General features: G+C 51.7%; 2 protein-coding genes across 9 annotated transcripts in view; one reads left to right on the top strand and one right to left on the bottom strand.

Annotated features, from left to right (window-relative positions):
* Positions 1 to 2061, top strand: part of ODAD1 (outer dynein arm docking complex subunit 1) — a 21807-nt gene extending 19746 nt beyond the window's left edge. For all 5 annotated transcript variants that reach the window (XM_040457563.1, XM_040457560.1, XM_040457559.1 and 2 more), the window contains 4 exons: positions 141 to 310; positions 419 to 522; positions 844 to 922; positions 1016 to 2061. In XM_040457563.1, coding sequence (XP_040313497.1) covers positions 141 to 310; positions 419 to 522; positions 844 to 922; positions 1016 to 1495 — 833 coding nt within the window. In that variant the 3' untranslated portion in view covers positions 1496 to 2061. The remainder of the gene's footprint in view (positions 1 to 140; positions 311 to 418; positions 523 to 843; positions 923 to 1015) is intronic.
* A 3430-nt stretch (positions 2062 to 5491) lies between these two features.
* ZNF114 (zinc finger protein 114) overlaps positions 5492 to 18064 on the bottom strand; it is a 17026-nt gene continuing 4453 nt past the window's right edge. For 2 of the 4 annotated variants that reach the window (XM_040457577.1, XM_040457575.1), the window contains exons 3-4: positions 14930 to 15056; positions 11695 to 13495 (exon numbers count right to left, since the gene is read on the bottom strand). In XM_040457577.1, the coding sequence (XP_040313511.1) occupies positions 12393 to 13495; positions 14930 to 15056 (1230 nt within the window). In that variant the 3' untranslated portion in view covers positions 11695 to 12392. Of the gene's footprint in view, positions 5504 to 8757; positions 8762 to 11694; positions 13496 to 14929; positions 15057 to 15156; positions 15278 to 18064 lie in introns of those variants that run through there. The other 2 variants (XM_040457576.1, XM_040457578.1) reach the window with 2 other exon arrangements.

Genomic DNA, 18064 nt, shown 5'->3' with positions numbered 1-18064 from the left:
TCGTGCCCTCAGAGCTCGGGCAAGTGGCTTTCCATCCCGGAGCCTGGCTTGGCATCTCCGTCGCTCCGGAGCAGCGGAGACCGGAGGGCAGGGAGAGGCAGGGCGTCGCATCCGTGACGGCCTGTCCCCTCCGACCTCAGACATCCAGCAGCTCTTCACCAGGGCCCAGTGTGACAACACCATCATCAAGGACCTCCTGGGGGTCAAGACCCACATGAGAGACCGGGACATCAGCCTCTTCCTGGGCCTCATCGAGAAGCGGCTGGTTGATCTCTTGACGGTGCAGGCCTACGTAGACGTCCAGGTGGAGGTGTGGGGGGTACTGTGTGGGCGGGCGGTTGGTGGGGGGACAGGGAACCAGAAGCTTGGAGGCCAGGGCCTTGGGGGTGAGCCGACCACTGGCTTATCCACCCTCCAGACCCCCACCCCCTCCAGCTTGGCTAACGCTGCCCTCCTAGTTCTGGGCCAGAGCCCTGAGGATCTTCCGAAGAAGCTGGCCCCGCCGCAGCTCCCTGACAACCCGTGAGGCCTCCGGACGGGAAGGAGGGGCAGGAGGAGGAGATTCCGTGGGGGCAGAGGCGACAGTGGGGTGGAGGCTTTTGGGGGGGGCTCTGGGATCCCGGAGGGTGGGTGTGGCTCTGGGGCGGAGTAGAAGGTGGGAGTGATCGCCTCGAGAAGGAGTAGGGGGCCGCTGAGGACAGAGCTGGCCCCGGGGAGCCCGGAAAGGGCCAAGGGCGCTCGGGCTGGCCGGAGCAAGGTCTCCGGGTAGCGCAACGGGGAGCCCTTGGCCTCCTGTGGGGCTGAGTGTCCTCCCCGCCCCCCGCCCCCCACCCCCCACTTTAGGGACGACCTCCCAGGCTTCGAGGCCAAAGACGACTATCCGATGAGCAAGGAAGAGCTGCGCAGCCAAGTGACGCAGTTGGTGAGGATGGGAGGCAGGCCCTCCCTCCCGGGGCAGGTCCTCAGCCCCCTGGTGGGGCCCTCATTCGCCCCGCCCCCCCCCCCCCCCCCACAGCTCGAGGCGCAGGAGCAGCAAGAGAAGGAGTTAGCCGAGGCCTTGAGGAAGGTCAACAGCAACCTGAGCGTCTCCAGCCTCCCCAGCATCCAGAGGGTCAGCTCGGGCTCACCCCTGACGACCGCCAAGAGCCCCAGCGGGGTCCCCGGGTCCATCCTGAGCCAGAGGACTAGTGGCGTCCTGGCATCCAGTGGAGACCGCACCACGAGCACCAACGTCGGCCGCGTCGCCTTGGGAGAACCCGGCTCCAGCACGGGCCGCGTGACCTTCGGTTCCGCCAGCGCCGTGGGGGCGCCCGTGTCCAGCCGGGGCTCGACTGGGGGCGGCGTGACCTTCAGAACCCCCAGCTCTAGTAGCTACCTGGGCTCCACCGGATACTTGAGGTCCAGCGGAGGCCAGGACAGCCCCGCGGGTGCGGAGAGCAGGGGCACCGGGTCAGAGTCAAGCGCAGGCCCCGGGACCAGCACCAGCAAAGACTAGCGGCCCGCCCCCCCCCCCGCCCCCCTCCTTGCCCTTGGCTCCCTGCAGACCCTTCTCTGCCTTGAGATTTCCCCGCGACCCTCCCGGTTCCAGGCCCTCTGTGAGTCTTTGCTCCGCATCTGTCTGCCCCTGCCCTTCCCGTTGTCCCTGTGTCCATCCGCTGGCCGTCGGCTCCTCAGCGATGTCTCCTGGTCCCTTTCTCTCTTTCCAAACCCCGCCCCCCCCTTTCCCTTCCTGTCTCCCCATTTCCTGTCATCTTGGCTTCCCATTCAGTGTGTGTTTCTGTCTCCTGTTCACATCTCTGCCCCCATCACTGCTGGTCCCCCACCTCCCCCGTCCTGTGTCTGCTTCCCCGCTTCTAGTTCCCTCTCCTGTCTCTACCTGCCGGGCTCTCCTTGTGCCTCATGACCCCGTCTCTGCAGTTTCTTGTTCCTCGCCCTCCCCCCGGAGCCCCAGGACTGCCCCCCACCCCCAGGACTGGGCAGCAGGGGAAGACTTGGAGGAAAGATGTCAGGGTCAGCATGAGCTGCGACCCTAGAAAATAAAGGTCAGAGCCTGTTACCCCAGCCCAGTTACAGGTGTATATGTGGGCGACCAGGCTGGACACATGGCGGTTCCCTTTACCTCTGGCCCGGGGGGAAATGTATGACCTTTGTCCCTACTCCCTGCAATTCATTCATATTTATTTATTTAATCTATCTGTCTATTTATTTATTTTTGAGACCTCCACATTTCAGGCTCTACTGAGAACCGGGGTGTATCAGTCAGGACGGGCTGGGTTATGCCTCAGTAACGAACACCCCCCCCCCCCCCCCCAGGATCTCAGTGGCCTTATACTGCAAAGGCTTATTACTTGCTGGTGTTCCTGGTCTTATGTGGGTCCCCTAAGGGCTCTCCTCTGCGTCACCTTTGTGACCCAGGCCGGTGGCACAGCATCCGCCTGGAGCGTTGCTAATTCTTTGGCCCTGGGAAACAGAGAAAGTGGTAAGGCTGACAAAGTTCTTTTTTTTTTTTTTTTAATGTTTATTCATTTTTGAGACAGAGAGAGACAGAGCATGAATGGGGGAAGGTCAGAGAGAGAGGGAGACACAGAATCTGAAACAGGCTCCAGGCTCTGAGCTGTCAGCACAGAGCCCGACGCGGGGCTCGAACTCACGGACCGCGAGATCGTGACCTGAGCCGAAGTCGGATGCCCAAACGACTGAGCCACCCAGGGGCCCCCTAGGCTGACAAAGTTCCTACAGCTTCCGTGTGGATATGATGCGTGTCACTGGACTTGCATTTATTGACCCAAGTAGGTCATGTCATGATGTGTGACTTCAAGAATTTTTTTTTCTTAATGTTTGTTAAGTTTTGAGAGACAGGGTTAGAGACAGAGAGCGAGCACGAGTGGGTGAGGGTTAGAGAGAGAGGGAGACACAGAATCGGAAGCAGGCTCCAGGCCCTGAGCTGTCAGCACAGAGCCCGATGTGGGGCTCAAACCCACGAGCTGTGAGATCATGACCTGAGCCGAAGTCGGACGCTTAACCGACGGAGCCACCCAGGCGCCCCCGATGATGTGGAACTTCAAAGAAGGGTGGGAAATGCAATCTGTCCATGTGTCTGGAAGGAGAGAGAGAGAAGAATATTTGTGGACAGCCCTAATGCCTGCTGCATGGCCCCAGAGATCGAGCACACTGTCTCCCTTCCTGCTGGGGTTGGGGAGGTGGTTTGGGAAGGAGAGGGTTAGAACACCACGGGTCACTCTTTCTGGCCGTTGAGTCCTGCATTCAGCAGGATTTAATCTAAATCCAGACTGAAGATTAAAATTGGCATAGTTTCTCATTTGTTCAGATAATCCAGTCTTCCCCTCCCAACATCCTGCCCTATAACCTGGTGAGGCCTACCCGTCGGTAAATATTTAACAACTCGGGGCACTGGGGGCTCAGTTGGTTGAGGGCCCAACCCTCGGATTTCGGCTCAGGTCATGATCTCATGGTTCGTGGGTCCGAGCCCCGCGATGGGCTCTGCATTGACGGTGAGGATCCTGCTTGGGATTCTCTCTCTCCCTCTCTCTGCCCCTCTCCCCCCTCAAAATAAATAAACTTAGAACAAAGTGGAAGTTGCCTTCAAATTTTGACAGCAAAAAAGTAAATAAATAAATAAATAAATCCTAATACAGGAGACCCCATGTTTCCTCCTTTGCTTGATCACAGAGGTTTTCAGGAGCTTTTTGCTGCAAAGAGTTATCTGGGACCTGGGTCTTGAGCTGGAAAAGAAGGTGTGGTTTCCCACTTTTTTTTATGTGGAAGCTCTAAATGCCTTGGGCGGGGAGTTGGGGAGCAACGTTGGGGCACATCGGAGTTTGGCCTTGGCTTCAGTAATTGTCCAAAATGTGCCAGTTGGGTCACCTGGTTGGCTCAGTTAATGGAACATGCAGGGTTGTAGGTTCGAGCCCCATGTTGGGTGTAGCGATCACTTAAAAATCTTAAGAGAACCACACACACACACACACACAAAATCCCCCAGAACAGAATGTGCCAATCAACGTTGGCTTTGACCTTGCCCCGGGAGCATGAATGACCAGCTGCGTATTTCACCGGTGACATTCCTGAACTCGTGGATGCTCTGTGATGCTGCAATCACGTAGGTTACTGTCACACACACACACACACACACACACACACACACACACACAGCATCGCAGGGTCAATTTTAAGAGCAAAACACTTTAGTTGCACTTCTGAGCTTTTGTGCACACCCTTTCCAGTACAGGTTACCTGGAGTGACAAATCGTGTGTTCTCTCCCCGTGAAATTCTATCAACTGAACTATAGATGCGTATTTTCACTGCAAGACTGTATTTGTTTATTTACACTGCAAGATTTATGTATGTATTTGTGTATGTATTTATTTACTTATTTTTTGAGGGAGAACGCGAGAATTCCAAGCAGGCTCCATACCGTCGGCATGGAGCCCAACGCGGGGTGTGAACTCACAAACCGAGAGATCGTGACCTGAGCTGAAATCGAGAGTCAGATGCTCAACCCACTGAGCCACCCAGGTGTCCCCTGCATTAACATATCCCCATCTTAAAAAAGTATTTTTTTTAAGGGTCAAGCCAGTGATGTCGAGCCCTGTCCATTTAAGACAGACCTGGTTGACCTTCTGGAGGTCAGAGGTCATCATAACCCGACTAGCGATCACAGCTAGCCTCTCCACCTTTGATGGTCCAGTTATTTCACTGGACAAGCGATTAATTCCAGGTACAGAATTTTAGGTACAAGAATTACAAGGATCCCAACAGCTGCATGCACATTTGAATAGCAAGGGAGTATGTTTACTAGGCAACTCTAGGAAGAATATTACTTCCTTTCTGAATCAACAAACTTTTTTTTTTTTTCCAACGTTTATTTATTTTTGGGACAGAGAGAGACAGAGCATGAACGGGGGAGGGGCAGAGTGAGAGGGAGACACAATCGGAAACAGGCCCCAGGCTCCAAGCCATCAGCTCAGAGCCCGACGCGGGGCTCGAACTCCCGGACCGCGAGATCCTGACCTGGCTGAAGTCGGACGCTTAACCGACTGCGCCACCCAGGCGCCCCCTTTTTTTTTTTTTTAATTTACATCCAAATTAGCATAGAGTGCAACAATGATTTTGGGAGGAGATTCCTTAGTGCTCCTTCCCCATTTAGCCCCTCCCCCCTCCCACAACCCCTCCAGGAACCCTCAGTTTGTTCTCCCTACTTATGAGTCTCTTCTGTTTTGTCCCCCTGTTTTTATATTATTTTTGCTTCCCTCCCCTTATGTTCATCTGTTTTGTCTCAAAGTCCTCATATGAGTGAAGTCATATGATGTTTGTCTTTCTCTGACTAATTTCACTCAGCATAATACCCTCCAGTTCCATCCACGTAGTTGCAAATGGCAAGATTTCATCCTTTTTGATGGCCGAGTAATACTCCATTGGATATATAGACCACATCTTCTTTACGCATTCATCCATCGACGGACATTTGGGCTCTTTCCATACCTTGGCCCTTGTCGATAGTGCTGCTATAAACATTGGGGTGAATGTGTCCCTTCGAAACAGCACCCCTGTATCCCTTGAATAAATGCCTAGTCGTGCGATGGCTGGGTCGTAGGGTGGTTCTATTTTTAGTTTTTTGAGGCACCTCCATGCTGGTTTCCAGACTGGCTGCACCAGCTTGCATTCCCATGAATCAACAAACTTTGATAAAAATTTAAATTGCAATGTGTTTTTATTTGTTTTGAGAGGGAGAGAAAGAGTTTGCGCGAGCGGGGGCGGGGCAGAGAGATGGCATTCGCCCCTTACGTTACCCAAGAGGCTGCATCGTGGAGATGATTCTAAGATTGCAACAGGTCCAGGAAAGTCTCCCCGCTCCCAAGGCACAGATGAGTACATAGTAGGAGAGAAACACAGTAAATGCTAGGATTGCTGCCACTGCCTTGCCTCATCCTTCATCTGGGACCAAAATTCATTCCTTCCCAGTTTTGGTTCTCTAACAAAATCCTCCGAGATGATGGATATGCTCTCTGTGTGCCTTTCCAGCTCTGAATTTTCAATATGTAGTGGCTTTGTTAGTATTTACACACGGGTGTCCTCACCAACACGAGGCCCTGTTTGAGCCCTGTTTATTTTTTGATTTTTTAATATTTATTCCTGAGAGAGAGAGAGAGAGAGAGAAACAGCGTGAGCAGGGGAGCGGCGGAGAGAGAGGGAGACACCGAACCCGAAGCGGGCTCCAGGCTCCGAGCTGTCAGCACAGAGCCCGACGTGGGGCTCAAACCCACGAACCGGGAGATCATGACCTGAGCTGCAGTCGGACGCTCAACTGACTGAGCCACCCAGGCTCCCCCTGACGGCTCGCATTTTTAAGCACGAGCTCTGGAATGTCATTAATCTATATTAAAAAGCATCAAAACCCCAGCAGGCCGGCGCAGCACCATCTTCTTGGCAAAAACGGAGAAAGGACCGAACTAAACTGTGCTTCATAGCACTGATATTTGGAGCACTTGGTGATTTCTATCCTCCAGGAGTGAGGCAGACACTAGCCATGCTGCCTATAACCTGTGTGGCCTTGGACAAGTGTCTTAGCCTCTCCGAGCCCAGTGTATCCTGAATCGGGGCTGGCAGGAGACTCCCTGGGGACGTGGCGACAGACGACTGCTGGGGGGGAGTGGTCCGGGTGCGAACACTTTCTCCATCGCAACCTTTGTCAGCTGGAAAGAAAAAGAAAACACCTGAGGATAATCGAGGCCATGGATAACTCTATCCTGATTGCCAGCGGAGATTTATTAGAGAGTAAATCAGTTCAAGGGGACCGGACCGGCATTTGAAAACAGGAATAGAGTAGAATAAAAAAAAATCATGCCGTACAGGGTGGCATTTCCCGAAACTATGGTGATGTGAGATGATTTCTTGCTGTGCATCACGGTCAGAAAGGCCTGGAAGCCAACAGACGGTTCCCAGCTTCACACTGCTTTCCGGACCACCGCCGGGAACGTTCTGAGAGCCTCGCCCAGAGCGAACCCCCGTCTCTCGGCGGCGCTGCGTTGGCGGGACTCCGCCGCCAGGTGGCGCCCGTGTCCCGCCGCGAGCGGGCTCGGCTCGGTCCGACCTCCCAGGCCCGGGTTTCCTTCTGGGTCAGCGTCGCCCAGAGGATCCGTTCGCTGGGACTGGAGGCCCCGCCGCGAAGACAGCTCCCGGAGCAGAGCGCGGTGGGAGGGCTTGGGAGGCCGGCAAGGGATGCGGCCATCCTGAGCCCCACCCCTCCCTTCTTATTCCGCAGTGTTCAGCCGATGCCTCTCTGTGCCCCAGACGGGGTCGCTGCTCCCAGAGCTCGCATCCCAGGGGGGAGGACAGACAAGAAGCCACAGTGGCGACCCCGCCACTGCAGGGACGCCTCCCCGCTAGGGCTTAGAGGCAAGTGTGGTGCCGGACAGCTGGCTGTGTGACCTTGGGCAGCTGGCTTAGCCTCTCTGTGCCTCAGTTTTCTCTGCTATAAAGTGGGAAGATAGCACCCACCGCACAGGGTTGGCGTGAGCATGAAACGCGTTCGTGTCCGCAAAGCACTTAGAAGCCCTAGGATTTTTGTGAAACCAATGGTTACAAATTCTCATGTTGCACCTGTAGGAACCGAGGACGTAGGCAATGGGGAGGCAGGAGGAATCCCCGAAGCCACACCCTTCCTCGCCTCTCCTTGGAGTTGAGTTCAGGGATTGACTCCCAGCCAGGATCCTTTCTCTCCGCACGGTGCTCCCTGGGGGGTAACAGTGGCTCCAGCCCCCTCAGCCTGGTCTGGGGCCGACAGGGAGAGACTGAATGCACCCATTGGTGATCCGAGGACAAATTGGTGGGCGACAGTCGCAGGCGGTGGGGCTTGGGGGGGGGGGGGGGGGGGGGGCCACCCCCGGTTGGGGGCCGCGGCCGCCCGCCCCCCCCCCCCCCCGGGCCAAGCGCGCTTTCATCCACAGGCCGCCCCCGCCCCCAGGCCCTCCCCAAACACCCGGAGCTGAACTTCGCAGAGCTTTTGGGCACCCCGCAGCTGTGGGCACCCAAGAAGGCCTTTGATGTTCCTTTTTCCCTCTCCATTCCCCCTTTCTTGCCGTCTCGGGTAATTTACGGATCGTAAAAGCCACTCATTGTCAGTGAACATGCAGTGACTTTTCACAAAGTTACAGAGTCCTACAATCATCACCACAGCCCAGTCTTGGATCATTGCCTCCGTCCCCGAAGTTTCCCTCTTGCCAGCCTGCGGTCAGCTTCCTGCCCCACCTCCCGCTGGGGCGACCTTGTCTCTCCAGATTTGCTTCTCCTGGAAATCTCATACGAATGGAATCATCCAATTCATCTCCTGTCTGAAATGCTTTTCGGTTGGACACGTGCGTCCGGTGCAACGCAACGCAGCAATATTGACTGCTAAAACCAGAAAATAGATTTGGGAATTTATGCAGGGGCAGTAAACACACACACACAAAATTCAAAATAAATTTGCGATGGGCCTGGATGGTATGTGGGGATCTCTTTATTGACTTCTATTTATGTATGTATGTACGTATTTATTTACAAATTGGTTAAAGACATTTATTTCAAAGAATTTTTTTTTAATGTTTTATTTTTGAGAGACAGCGTGAGTGCAGGTGGGGGAAGGGCAGAGAGAGCAGGAGACAGGATCCAAAGCGGGCTCCGTGCTGACAGCAGAGAGCCTGCTGTGGGGCTTGAACCCTTGAACCATGAGATCATGACCTGAGCTGTAGTCAGACACGAAAGCGACTGAACCACCAAGGCGCCCCGACTGACTTTGAACTGTATCTATCCATCTCTGTAGAATTTGGGTCGCCATATTTTCCAATTTTTAAAAAAATTAAGAAAAATAAAAACATCAGGATAGAGAGCCATGCCTCTATATATGTCTTATCCACAAGAAAGCATGAGATAAAAGCTTGTTTTGTTCTTTCCTTTAGACCAGTGGCCAGCAAATTACAGCCTGTTGCCCAAATCAGGCCCGTGAGCCAAGAATGCTTTTACGTTTTGGGGGGCACCTGGCTGGCGGTAGAGCATGTGACTCTTGATTGTGGGATTCTGAGTTCAAGCCCCGTGTTGGGTGGAGAGATTACTTAAATAAAAACAAAACTTAAATTGGAAACAAAAAATAATCAAAAGACTATTTTGTGATATGGGAAAAGTATGTGAAATTCAAAGTTTTAGTGTCCAGAAATGACACAGCCGCATGCATTTGTTATGTACGGTCTACGGCTGCTTTATGAGACAATGGAAGAGCTGTTTCCTCTTTGGCTCTCCATGGAAAAAATTTGCTGACCCGATAGAGACCCAGAGTCTTCCACAGTCCTTGGCCTCAAGGAGATGCTCAGGAAAATATCTGTGATGAACAGCACAGTCTCAAAGGCCAGAATAACTTTAAGGTTTGAAGGTTTTCTTTCAGTCAGTTAATAAGCTTGATAATTTCATAAGTTACTGTGGTAGACAGAAAATGGCCCCCAAAGATGTGTATGTGCTAATATCCAGAGCCTGTGCGTATGTTATCCTATATAGCAAAAGGGAATTAAGGTCACAGATGGAATTCAGAGTTGCTAATAAGTTGATCTGAGATGGGAGATGATTCTGGGCTATCTGGATGGGCCCAATGTAGTCACAGGTGTCCCTATACATGAAAGAGGAAGGACTCTTAGAATCATGAGTCAGAGGGATGTGATGTGAGAATTCAACCCCTGTTGCCGGTTTAGATGGAGAAGGGGCCACCAACGAAGGAATGTGGGTGGCCTCTAAAAGCTGGAGAAGGCAAGAACATAAACTTTCCCCTAGAGCTTCCAGAAAATATAGCCCTGCGGACACGTTGATTTTCACCCAGCGAGACCCATTCTGGACTTCTGACTGCCAGCAATGTAACATGAGAGATTTGGGTTGTCTAAAGTCCCTATATTTGTGATAATTTGTTGTAACAACAGGAAACTAATACATGTGTGAAAGCCTGAACTTGACCATGAAAACACCCACTGCCTTGAAACTCAAAGGAAGCTGTTTAACATCAGCAAGTTTCCTTAACTTCTGTGCTTCAGTTTCCTCAGTTATAAGAAGGAGATAAGCATTTATTTGTGGAGTGGTGGTGAGTGATAAATGGAGTGATATATGTAAAGTCTTCCACATAGTAAGGGGCTTTCCCTTAATATATGAGTGAACAAAAATAAAGTGTTAGTAGAAAAGATGGTTAAAACATACAGGAAGCAAAAAACTCACCTGTAATAAAGAAAATGCCCAAACTCCTATGCATCTAATAACATTGTCTACAAATACATTAAGCAAGAATTGACAAAGCTGTAAGACTTCCATCAGGGCACCTGGGAGGCTCAGCTGGTTAAGTGTCCGGCTTTGGCTCAGGTCATGATCTCGAGGTCCATGAGTTTGAGCCCTGCATCAGGCTCTGTGCTGACAGCTAGGAGCCTGGAGCCTGCTTCAGATTCTGTGTTTCCCTTTCTCTGTGCCCCTCCCACACTCATGCTCACTGTCTCTCTCTCTCTCCCCAAAATTAAATGAACATTTTAAAAAACTTTAAAAGACTTTGAGAATACACTTCTCTAATGGGGTATTGTATTACAAGCTTACTCAGTAACAGATCAAGAATCAAACATTTTGTTAGTAAGAGAATGTGAAACAGTCAAGAATCTTGACCATTCAGACAGGTACTGAACCCTGATCCCACCCAACACCAAAGAAACTCCGTGTTTTAAAAAAATCTCCCTTAAAATGCTCCTTAATCAAATCAGGGGCTTGCTTCATCTACTTAGTCTAGCCACACAGTCTGTTGCAGCCACAGACACCCAAAAACATGTCCAGGGGAGTGAGGACTCTTGTGTTTTGAAGGTTGTGTTATTGGGACCATGACCTTCATTTCAATGATCCTAAAGTTGCTTGTGCTAATTCAGGGAATTTCACCCAGTCTCCAGAGAGCAGCTAGGAAAGAGAGCAACGGGAACTTAGTTAAGACAAAATGAGTGACACTCTCGTCTTTCGTACAGCTTTCTAGGAATCCAAGCCAGTGAATTCTGTCAGGGTTGCAAGATCTACCCACTATCTGTTATGAGAAAATGTAGAAAATGCATTTACAAACCTTCAACGGGGCTAACTCTGCAAAAACAAGTCTATGGACCCTTATACTTACTAAAGAGGATGAGAAGAATGCACGTGGCCAGGCAGTTGACAGAAGTCAGCCCCATGGGACTGAAATGAACATCAGAACACGTGTCCCACAGCAGCATCATAAAGACCACATACTCGGACCATAACGCAGTCAAATCATGACCAATAACAACCAACTGACCAAAAAAAAAAAAAAAAAAAATGTTATCCCAGAGCACACCAAACCCCAACTTGAATTAAAGGAGGCTCAGGGGCGCCTGGGTGGTTCAGTTGGTTAAGTGTCCGGCTTTGGCTCAGGTCATGGTCTTGAGGTCCATGAGTTTGAGCCCCGCGTCAGGCTCTGTGCTGACAGCTCGGAGCCTGGAGCCTGCTTGGGATTCTCTGTCTCCCTCTCTCTCTCTCTTAGAAATAAGTATTAAAAAAAAAATCAAAAGATAAATGAGGCTCAAACAGGGCCTCGTGTTGGTGAGAACACCCATGGGTAAATACTAACAAAGCTACTACATATTGAAAATTCAGAGCTGAAAAGGCACGCAGAGAGCATATTCATCATCTCGGAGGATTTTATTAGAGAACCAAAAGTGGAAAGCAATGAATTTTGGTCCCAGATGAAGGATGAGGCAAGGCAGTGGCAGCAATCCTAGCATTTACTGTGTTTCTCTCCTACTATGTACTCATCTGTGCCTTGGGAGCGGGGAGACTTTCCTGGATCTATTGCAATCTTAGAATCATCTCCAGGATGTAGTCTCTTGGGTAACTTAAGGGACGAATGCTTAAAGAGGCGTTTCTCATGTTCCTTACTCCCACGACGAGTCTCCAAAGTGTGAATTCGTGCAAGGATTACATTGAGACAACCTTGAAGGTTTTTCCAGATTCCTTAGATTCATAGGGCGTGTCTCCAGTGCAAGGGGAAACGTCTAGCAAAGATGAAAAAAGATGACAAACTTTCCAGAGACCTTACCTACATAGGGTGTGAATATGTCAGGGTGTTGGGTTCTCACATTTCTGTCGTTCAGGGAAGACTCGAGCTCCCTCCCAAAACGTCCTCATGGGCTCATTATTTCGAGAAAACTAATGAAACTTCTCCCACATTCCTTTCATTCGCAGGACCCCTCTCAACTGTGAGTTTCGTTTTGTATTTTTTTTTCAAGTGTATTTATTTAGGCAATCTCCACAGCCCACGTGGAGCTTGAAAGCGTGACTTTGAGATCGCGCTCTTCTGAATGGGCTAGCCAAGTGCCCGTCAACTGTGAGTTTTTAGGTGGTTTTTAAATCTGTGAGAACTGATGAAGGCTTTCCCACATCCCTCGCATTTATAGGGTTTTTCTACGATATGAACCCTTCTATGTTCGGTAAGCTTTGAGAACTCATTGAAGGTCTCCCCACATCGCCTGCATTTATAGGGCTTCTTGATAATGTGCTTTTGTAAGTGTTTGTTAAGGTGTAAGGAATATTTAAAGGCTTTCCCACATGTCTGGCATTCGTAGGGCTTCTCTCCGGTGTGAATTTCCATGTGTCTCACGAGGGACGACTGATACAGGTAAGATTTCCTACATTCTTGACATTTGTATTTCCCCCCTCCGGGCTTAGTCTCCTTGCGTGAGTCAGAATTTGCAGGGCGGGCAAAGGATTTCTCATCTTGCTTATTCTCATGATTTGCCTCTGCCATACAGGATTGCCTCTGTGCCTCATGGATCGAGCTATCTCGGAAGGTGATTCCACGCGGATCGGACGCGTAGGTTTTCTCTGTAACGTGAGACCTGCATACGTTGAGGCAGACGTCTTCACCAAAGGCTTTTCCAAATGGATCCCATTCATGAACATCCGTCCCCATGCGAATGTTATTATGGCTGTGAAGCACATTGTTGTAATCGTGAGGCCACACGTTTGACTCCGGCCCCGTCCGACTCCTCACAAACGGGATCAAGACAATGCTTTGCCATAAGAGTTTGTCATATCCGTAGTTTTTATAGATCTTTTGATTACTGGTTAGGACAGGATTTTGTTTCAGGATATCTGAGCCCCAGTTTGGGATACGGTTTCTTGCGGCATCTCTCCGGGAAGGCACAAGCTTGGAGCCTGGTTTAGGATCGTCCTTCGTTTCGCGATATTCACAGATTCTGACCGGAGACTCGCCCTTCCTGTGAACGCCCGCAGCTTGCTGCCACTTTCGGTCCCTTTGCTTGGGCGGCTCCCCCGTCTCGTGGCATTTCCAGTCTTTTCCCCGCGGGGAGGGCCGGGTACTGCGGCTCACGGCACACACTCTGTTCGCTCCCCGAGGGGTCTTCTCGGCGAGAATGTCCTGCCGGGGGGTTGAGTTTTGGGTCTTACGTTGATTCAGCGAGTCTGAAATAAAGTGCACAAAAGTCAAGTTCTTTGTTGAGAGCTAAGGTGGGTTGGGGAGGATAAGACAGGGAAGTGCCCAGGTGGGTTTCTTGTCGAACGGTCACTCTGCACGAGAGGGAAGGAAGAGTGAGTAAGAGAGCGGAAAGACATCAGGGATTTGGGCCGTGCCGGGAGCTCGACTGCAGTGAGGACGGGACCTGCTACGAAACACTTGTTCAGGGATCGAGGAAAGGAGTCGTCAGGAAGGTGTAGCCTCATAGAGAACCGGACAAAGAGTCTGCCACGGACTGTTTTTGTGTCGCCCAGAAATCCATTACGTTGAAGCCCTCATCCCCCATGTGATGAGGGGATTTGCAGGTGGGGCCTCTGGGAGGTAATCAGGCCTAGATGAGAATGTGACGGTGGGGCCCCCACGATGGGACTGGTGTCCTTACAAAAGCAGAACGGAGCTCGCTGTCTCTCTAGCACGTGAGGACACAGCAGGAAGGCGGCCGTCTGCAAACCAGGAAGAGAGGCCTGGCTGGGAACCAAACCCACTGGCACCTTGACCTTGGACTTCCCAGTGAAGAGACAAATGTGTGAAAGCCACCTGGAACATGGTATGGTGTCCGCCCGGACGGACTAAGTCAGAGTCCGTGTGTGGCTTTAAAGGGGCACAGGTCTTTGGGACAAAAAGAAAGAGGGGCGCCTGGGTGGCGCAGTCAGTTAAGTGTCCGACTTCAGCCAGGTCACGATCTCGCGGTCCGTGAGTTCGAGCCCCACGTCAGGCTCTGGGCTGACGGCTCAGAGCCTGGAGCCTGTTTCTGATTCCGTGTCTCCCTCTCTCTCTGCCCCTCCCCCGCTCGCACTGGGTCTCTCTCCCCAATAAGCAAAAGAAAAATAAATTCCACCTTGTAAAATCCTTCCTTGTGAGGATTCCTATCCGCCTGGCGAGCAGGCCCAGGTGCAGGGGTAAACTTACCCCCCTGCACCATTCCCCGACCTGCTCCTTGCTTGCCCAAATGGGAGACCAGACTAGGGGGTGCCTCCTTGAGATCCTGGTCACGGGGTGGGGGGTGGGGGGGAGACAGCGGTGCCAGAAACAGAAACTCCCTGAAGCAGGGGTTCTGAAGCCAAGCAAGTATGACTCTGCCGCACCTAAGCGGTCCCTCCGCTTCCCTCACGCATGCGCTAACACCCTCTGCGCTCCGTGTTCACCCACCTAAGGATCCCCCGAGGGCAGTTAATCGTGAAGCGAATACAAATGAACCGCAACGGGCAGAGTTGCCCTCTCGTTGGGGTCAAACCCTGCGTCCACCCCTAGGGGGGCAGGGGCCGCAGCGCCCTGCTTAACGGTCCTGGCCCCGTTTCTCAGCACCCCTCCGGGAACTCAGGAAGGGCCAGACTCGCGTTGGGCCCGGCCACGGGTAAGCCGAGGGAGGGTAGCATCCTCACCCACGGAGGCCAGGTTCCTACAGTTCTCCAGCATCACGTCTCTGTAGAGATTTCTCTGCGCGGGGTCCAGCAGGGCCCATTCCTCCTTGGTGAAGTTCACGGCCACGTCTGTGAAGGTCACGGCGTCCTAAAACAACACGCCCGTTTGGGGCGCTGTTACCGGCGGAGTCGCGACCCTTCCCAAGGACAGGCCGGAGTCCTGACCCCCCCCCCCCGCCCCCCAGTACCTATGAATGTGACCCCGATTTGGAAATGAGGCATTTGCGGATTCGCAAGGGGTACCAGGAGGTCACGCTGGAGCAGGTGGGCCCTATTCCAATCGACCGAGGTCTCACAAGAAGAGGAAATCTGGGCACAGACACACGGAGGGGAAGAATGTCACACGAGATTCTTCAGAAGTGGAGACTGGGGTGGGTTGTCTGCAACGAAGGCGGGCCAAGGAAAGGCGTTTGCCAGTCGTATATTAAGCTAGCCCACCTCCCGGGGCGCCTGGGTGGCTCAGTCAGCTAAGCATCCGACTTCATTTTGGCTCAGTTCATGATCTCAGGGTTCGTGAGTTCGAGCCCCACATCAGGCTCTGTGCTGACAGTCCGGCTTTGGCTGCTGTGTGTCCCTCTCTCTCTCTCAAAAATAAACAAACACTTAAAAAAAAAAAGAATGAGTGAGATCTCTTATCCATGGATGTAAAGTGATATCATGTGGTCTGTATATATATACAGACACACACACAATTTAAAATTTTTTTTTTCAACGTTTATTTATTTTTGGGACAGAGGGAGACAGAGCATGAACGGGGGAGGGGCAGAGAGAGAGGGAGACACAGAATCGGAAACAGGCCCCAGGCTCCGAGCCGTCAGCCCAGAGCCTGACGCGGGGCTTGAACTCACGGACCGCGAGATTGTGACCTGGCTGAAGTCGGACGCTTAACCGACTGCGCCACCCAGGCGCCCCAAGACACACACACAATTTAAGGGAAAGAGAGAGAGAGCGTGAGAGGGGGAAGGAGGGGCAGAGGGAGAGAGAGAATCCCAGGCAGGCGCCACACTCAGCTCAGAGCCCGATGTGGGGCTCGATCCCATGACCCTGGGATCACGACTTGAGCTGAAGCCGAGAGTTGGACACAGCCGACTGAGCCACCCAGGTGCCTCCAAACCCTGTTTTTTTTTTTTTTTTTTAACGCTTATTTATTTTTGAGACAGAGAGAGACAGAGCATGAACGGGGGAGGGTCAGAGAGAGGGAGACACAGAATCCGAAACAGGCTCCAGGCTCTGAGCTGTCAGCACAGAGCCCGACGCGGGGCTCGAACCCACAAACTGTGAGATCATGGCCTGAGCCGAAATCAGACGCTTACCGACTGAGCCACTCAGGCGCCCTCTTACAGATATTTTATATGCACTGCAGGATCAGTCAAAGGGACTGTGTTCATAAGGAAGCAAGGTTTTTAGCCCAAGAAGAAAGATTTCAAATCTAAAATTTTAAGAAGTCAGGGGGCGCGCCTGGGTGGCTCAGTCGGTTGTGTGTCTGACTTCGGCTCAGGTCATGATCTCGCGGTTCACGAGTTCAAGTCCCGCGTCGGGCTCTGTGCTGACAGCTCGGAGCCCCGAAGCCTGCTTCGGATTCTGTGTCTCCCTCTCTCTCTCTCAAAAATAAATAAAAACATTAAAAAGTCAGGGCGCCTGGTTTGCTCAAAGTCAGAAGAGCGTGTGACTCTTGATCTGGAGGTTGTGAGTTCGAGTCCTACGTTTGGTGAAAAGATTACTTAAAATAAATAAACTTAAAAACATTTTTTTTAGAGTTCAAAAGTGGCCGACTTTAGGATAAAGTATCAGCAGGAACCACACACACACACACACACACACACACACACACACACACTTCCCTGGCAAATCTCTGGAGAGAAAGCGCCCAGAAGAAATAAGCAGGAAGCCCTGAGAAATGGGCTGATTTAGGAAGAGAAAATCCACAGGGTGAGCTTGAGGGACCCTGTGCTGTCAGAAGGCGGAGAAGCCACCCTAGACTGTGTTAAGAAATACAGAGGCTGAAAAGAAAGAAAGAAAGAAAGAAAGAAAGAAAGAAAGAAAGAGAAAAAGAAAAAAAAAGAAAAAAGAAATACAGACGTTGACTGTTAAGGGTCTGCCAATGGCCCAGTTTGGGAGATTCTGAACGTAACTGTGCAACTGATTGAAACGGACTCATTACTAACATGCGAACTCATCATGACACCCAAAAAGGGGAAACCAAAGGGGCCATAAAACAGCACTTCTCGGGGCACTTGTGTGGCTCAGTCGGGGAAGGCATTAGACTCTCGATTGCGGCTCAGCTCATGATCTCTTGGTTCGTGAGTTTGAGCCCCGCGTCGGGCTCTGGGCTGACAGAGCCTGCTTGGGGTTCTGTCTCCTCTCTCGCTCCCTCTGCTCCCCTCCCCCGCTTGTGATCTCTCTTAAAAAAAATTAAATAAATAAGAATAAAATAAAACAAAAACCCTCAGGGGGCGCCTTGGGGGGGGGGGCGGGCACAGCCAGTTAAGGACCCAACTCTTGATTTTGGCTTCAACTGCACCAGGGAGCGGTCACGTGGCTGGGACCTTCCCATGCACCAACTTCCCACGGTCAACGAAAGGGAGGGGAGTGAGTGCCCGTCACACCATGAGCCTGTACGAGGAACGAGTGGCACCTATGCCTGGTGTTTGCGCCCTGCCTAAAAGGAATCCCACTCCTGGGGCTTCTGGCTGGCTCAGTCAGTAGAGCATGCGACTCCGGATCTTGAGGTCACGGGTTCGAGCCCCATGTTGGGCATGGAGCCTACTAACAACAAAACAAAACAAAACAAAACAAAACAAAACAAAACAAAACAAAACCAAAACACCTGTTGTGTGGATGCAAACTGCTACACTCATAGTGTGAAAAACATTTCTTTCACACAGAAAACCCGATAGCCCTGGCGCACCCAGGTGGCTCAGTTGGTGAAGCGTCCAACTTTGGCTCAGGTCACAATCATGGTTCCTGGGGTCGAGCCCCGCTTCCGGCTCTGTGCTGTCACGGTGGGCGGAGCCTGCTTCGGATCCTCCGTGCCCCTCCCTTCCCCACCCAACTCTCAAAAGTAAATATTAAACATTTTTAATTAAAAAAAAAAAA

The sequence above is a fragment of the Herpailurus yagouaroundi genome, unplaced genomic scaffold, assembly GCF_014898765.1.
Source record: "Herpailurus yagouaroundi ecotype Mexico unplaced genomic scaffold, PumYag 220, whole genome shotgun sequence".
NCBI classification, from domain to species: Eukaryota; Metazoa; Chordata; class Mammalia; order Carnivora; family Felidae; genus Herpailurus; species Herpailurus yagouaroundi.
This window is presented reverse-complemented; position numbering and strand designations above follow the sequence as displayed.